Source organism: Trametes versicolor (assembly GCF_000271585.1).
Source record: "Trametes versicolor FP-101664 SS1 unplaced genomic scaffold TRAVEscaffold_10, whole genome shotgun sequence".
Classification (NCBI taxonomy): domain Eukaryota; kingdom Fungi; phylum Basidiomycota; class Agaricomycetes; order Polyporales; family Polyporaceae; genus Trametes; species Trametes versicolor.
In genome coordinates this window covers 954,641-958,866 of record NW_007360330.1, presented here as the reverse complement: position 1 = coordinate 958,866, position 4,226 = coordinate 954,641, and the positions used below count along the sequence as shown (strand labels likewise).

Genomic DNA, 4,226 nt, shown 5'->3' with positions numbered 1-4,226 from the left:
TCAAGAGCGTGTCGCAGCCCGCCCGGGCCAAGCACGTCGTACAGGAGGCCGCGAAGGCGGAGCGTCTGCGCGCGGAAGTCGCGCAGAAGCAGAACGCGCTCTACAAGCTTCATTCCCGCCTAAGCGACCTCGAAGGTCGAAGGTTCGCGAAGGCCCGCAATGTGAGTCCATACGACCCATTCTCGCACTTCAGCCCGGTCTCGCACGTCTCTCATTTGGTGCTGATCGCTCGTTGCAGGGCGCATCCCCGTCGCAGCCGTCCCTTATCAGTCGCATGGCACGACGCGGTGAACGGTCCTCCAGCAAGACCAACCCCCAGAGCACACCAGATGTCGGGGTCTATGTCTACGGGACATCGACGTCTGCGTCTGCGTCCGGGTCCGGGTCCGGGTCTGGCCCGTCTGCTCCCGCCTCCGCTTCCTCTTCCCGCCCGTCTTCGCCCGCCAACGCGTCCGCCTCCCGCCCGTCTTCCCCTCGCTCGAAAACGACAATAACGCTCATCTTTCCGCACACCGATTAGCGATGGTGCGCGCTCGATGCCCTGGAGTTACCGTGTTCCGTCATGCTCACTGACGCCGCATTTGACAGGACGTCAAGAGGGGCCGTCGGCGACCGCGCTGGTCAGCCAGCGGTGAGCTCCACAACATATGCGTACGTCCTAGCACTCGTAATCAATGAATGTATGTTTGTTCCGGCCATCGGTGGGACCTGGCGTGCCAGCCTCTGACACTTGAACCGTGCTTGCATGGATAGGCGGTTGAGCTGTAGTGGACGGTCCGCATTCTCCCTTCAAAAAATCATTAAGTCGTGGTCTACGTATGGGTGCTTCCCAGGGTCTAGCCATACGCGTGTCCTCTGGCCGAATGTATCTAGGCGCGGATAACGTGACAATTCCACGAGGACGCGCGAGTGGCACAACCTATAAAGGGACGCGGAATGCATGTTTACGAACCCTCCTGAGGCACTGCTTGTTCTCCTCTCCCCTGGTCATGCCGTCTTCGCTTGGGAAACAACGCGAGGAGTTCAGAATAGTCGAGGGGGGCGATATGGTTTGCACATCCCCCACTTTACATCCACCCTTTCATCATTCGCCGTCAGGATACCCCCGAGGATGTTCTCGATCCCTTTGATTTGGCCGACGCACCCCGTCCAGTACGTGCCCACAGCCCTCCACTTGTTCACTCCAGCCAATAGATAATTATCAAGTGCGGGCCTCTTCGATCAGTCATCGTGCCCATTGGGCGGGCTCTTAAACCGACGGTGAGTACTGCTTTCTTTGTGTGGTGGTATAGGCAATGATATGTTCTCATTCAAAACAGCTTACCTTCAACGACGTTTATCGTCCATCCTCAAGGAATGCGACTCACAGAGCCCTCATAACGGAGTGTACTCTCACTCAGCGAGACGCCACCCGCGGCAGCCCAGTGAACGATGTCGCGGTCGCATTGGTGCGTCTCATGTCGTAGTCTAGGCTTGAGCTTACCACGGCTCTCCGTAGGTCTGCCCCTCGTCTGAAGACGGCACCTTCCATGCTAGGTTCCTCATCAGCCAGCAGAAGTTTCTTGAACTCTTGACCGATGCGGTCCAATGTGCGTTGAGGCATTCGTCAGAAACTACATCGCCACGGGCGTGCTAATTCGATCTCACAGGGCATCTCAGGGCCGACACGTCGTCTTTGGATGAGAAGCTTCGCCTGACATATGGAGAGCCCTTGGTAGGTTACTATTGTCTACATTGTCAGCGATTGCTTAACGTATCTGTGGTGTGGGACAGCCACCTGTAGACCTGGTTCACGTGCCTTTACCCCCCGAGCTTACGGCGATGTCGCGCCTCGCTCTGGTCGCCAAACCATCCTTTGTGCATGGTCGTAGGTCTCGGGAAAGTCGCGCTTTGTGCGACTGGTTTTCAGTGCTCTTAGCAATCATCTTGATAGTCATGTCCATCTGGCTTAGGCTGTGCTAGGAATTCCTGACGCACGCTAGTGAATACCACTCTTCCGCATCAATACATCGTCTACCCAGAGTGAGGCTGTCGTGTTTGGTATAGGGCGTGCGGGTGCTCCAAGCTCCATGAACGCAAGAGACTCGCAACGGTCTATCGGTATGGATGCCACTGGAACATGAGGAAGGTTGAATTTTCGGTAAGAACCTTAATTTGGGACATCGACTCGACTGAACACACGCGGGGAAGAGTTCGACCCTCCGCCGCACCGGACTCGACTGTGTTTCGGAGGCCTCGAGCGCACGAGCAGAGTGGCTAGCATCCCTGGAATCAGATTGGGATGCGTGCGCAGCAGCGCAAGCGCCTTGAGGCTTGTATGATGCGCCGCCTTCGCTGACGGTTGTTGCTTATTTGGCGCAGGGCGCTTCCAGCAGACTATTCAGCAGCCATGATCACCGCGATGCGAAAGGACGGATTCCTCGTCCCCGTGCGCCCCAAGTACGAAGAGCCCCGACCTGTGCGCGTTGGGATTGGTTACTCGCTGCAGCGCACACCCCAGTGTGTGGTCCTTCAGGGTGAACTATATATGGGCGCTCTCGCCCGCTACAAAACAAGGTACGACAATTTAGCTCGAGGTAGAGCGTTTGCTATCCGCATGAGGTCTGCGACGGTGAAGTGTTTCAACGCGTTTGTGACAGTGTGCCAGCCAGCGTCGTTTGATACCCGATCAAACCATGCGAGCCTGTGCAACAATAGTAAGTATGTTTTCGATTCACCAGTGAATTCCATGGACGCCAACCTCTCACGACGGTGTTGGCTTAGTTGACAGGTAATTTTTGATGAGTGGGAAATCCGCCATCGAGGCGTTGATCATTGCTGAGTATTCTGTATCCCTGTACTTCGCTACAACGAGGTCGCCCTGCCATGCTCCCGCCTCGGCAAAGTTGTCGCCCTGGATTGTGCGGACACACTTGTTCACCGGAAACGGCATGCCATCGCGCGACGCAACGGGGTAGAAGACGATGTAGGGCGCCGGGAACTTGTTGAGCATGCCGTCGAGAGCTTCTATGAGCTGCGAGCCGCGTGTGTAAAAAGACATGACAAATTAGCGATACAGTCTGGTGATCAGACCACGAAAATTGAACCCACATGAAAGCGCCATGCCTGAGATCCTGACTGTTCGACAACGTAATCCATGTAGATCTCCGGGTGCGGGATGCGGCCGCAGCGATAGGGCTCGACGGATAAGGCGGGTGAGGCGGGTGAGGCGGGTGAGGCAAGTGGGCTGGTCATGAGTGGCACGATGCAAGGCAGGCGATCGTCGGCCGGAATCACTATGACGTCGAAAGCAATCATGCCAGAAGTATCCATGAGGTAAAGTTAGCAGAGAAGGGAGAGGGGTCAATATAGGGAAGTAGAGAGGACTATGGCGGCGGCGGGCGGCAAATGGCGTTGAGATTTAAGGACAGGAAGGGAGCGAAAGCGTGTACTTATATACGGCGATCCGCAAAGGGGGGAGGAAGCCATCCACGTCCTGGATATGGGCTGCGCCATCTCGAGAAGCCACGCAGAAACTAGGCCAATGGTGATAAGTTATGTCGCGCGTGAACAGCAACAAAAACTGTCACCTCACGCGGCTACCGCATGGGCGATAACGAGTACTTGTACGGCAAAAAAAGCGTGGAGCAATACGTAAATACTGTACGAGGGCACATGAGCGCCAAGATGAGTCACATACTACTTATGCGTCACTGTGGGGGAAGATCTAGAGGACATGGTCGCCTCAGCAACGCGGTTGCGCGAACCTGTCATCAGCAAACCCGCTACATTGTCCCAAGCGGTCAGGAGAGAATAGGCAAATACAACGAGTGCTAGGACGTACGCATATGTTGTGGAGCTCACCGCTGGCTGACCAGCGCGGTCGCCGACGGCCCCTCTTGACGTCCTGTCAAATGCGGCGTCAGTGAGCATGACGGAACACGGTAACTCCAGGGCATCGAGCGCGCACCATCGCTAATCGGTGTGCGGAAAGATGAGCGTTATTGTCGTTTTCGAGCGAGGGGAAGACGGGCGGGAGGCGGACGCGTTGGCGGGCGAAGACGGGCGGGAAGAGGAAGCGGAGGCGGGAGCAGACGGGCCAGACCCGGACCCGGACCCGGACGCAGACGCAGACGTCGATGTCCCGTAGACATAGACCCCGACATCTGGTGTGCTCTGGGGGTTGGTCTTGCTGGAGGACCGTTCACCGCGTCGTGCCATGCGACTGATAAGGGACGGCTGCGACG

General features: G+C 56.7%; 2 protein-coding genes across 2 annotated transcripts; one reads left to right on the top strand and one right to left on the bottom strand.

The window, feature by feature from the left end:
• Positions 1 to 8: 8 nt before the first annotated feature.
• TRAVEDRAFT_51032 (uncharacterized protein) lies at positions 9 to 520 on the top strand (the record flags this gene model as incomplete). Its single annotated transcript, XM_008043774.1, has 2 exons — positions 9 to 161; positions 239 to 520. Coding segments are annotated over 2 exons (435 nt in total), but the record flags the coding sequence as incomplete, so codon positions are not given.
• A 2,223-nt stretch (positions 521 to 2,743) lies between these two features.
• On the bottom strand, positions 2,744 to 3,297 carry TRAVEDRAFT_130887 (uncharacterized protein; the record flags this gene model as incomplete). Its single annotated transcript, XM_008044048.1, has 2 exons — positions 2,744 to 3,013; positions 3,091 to 3,297. The coding sequence occupies 2 exons, from the start codon at positions 3,295 to 3,297 to the stop codon at positions 2,744 to 2,746; spliced, it is 477 nt and encodes a 158-aa protein (XP_008042239.1).
• Between the last annotated feature and the right edge of the window lie 929 nt (positions 3,298 to 4,226).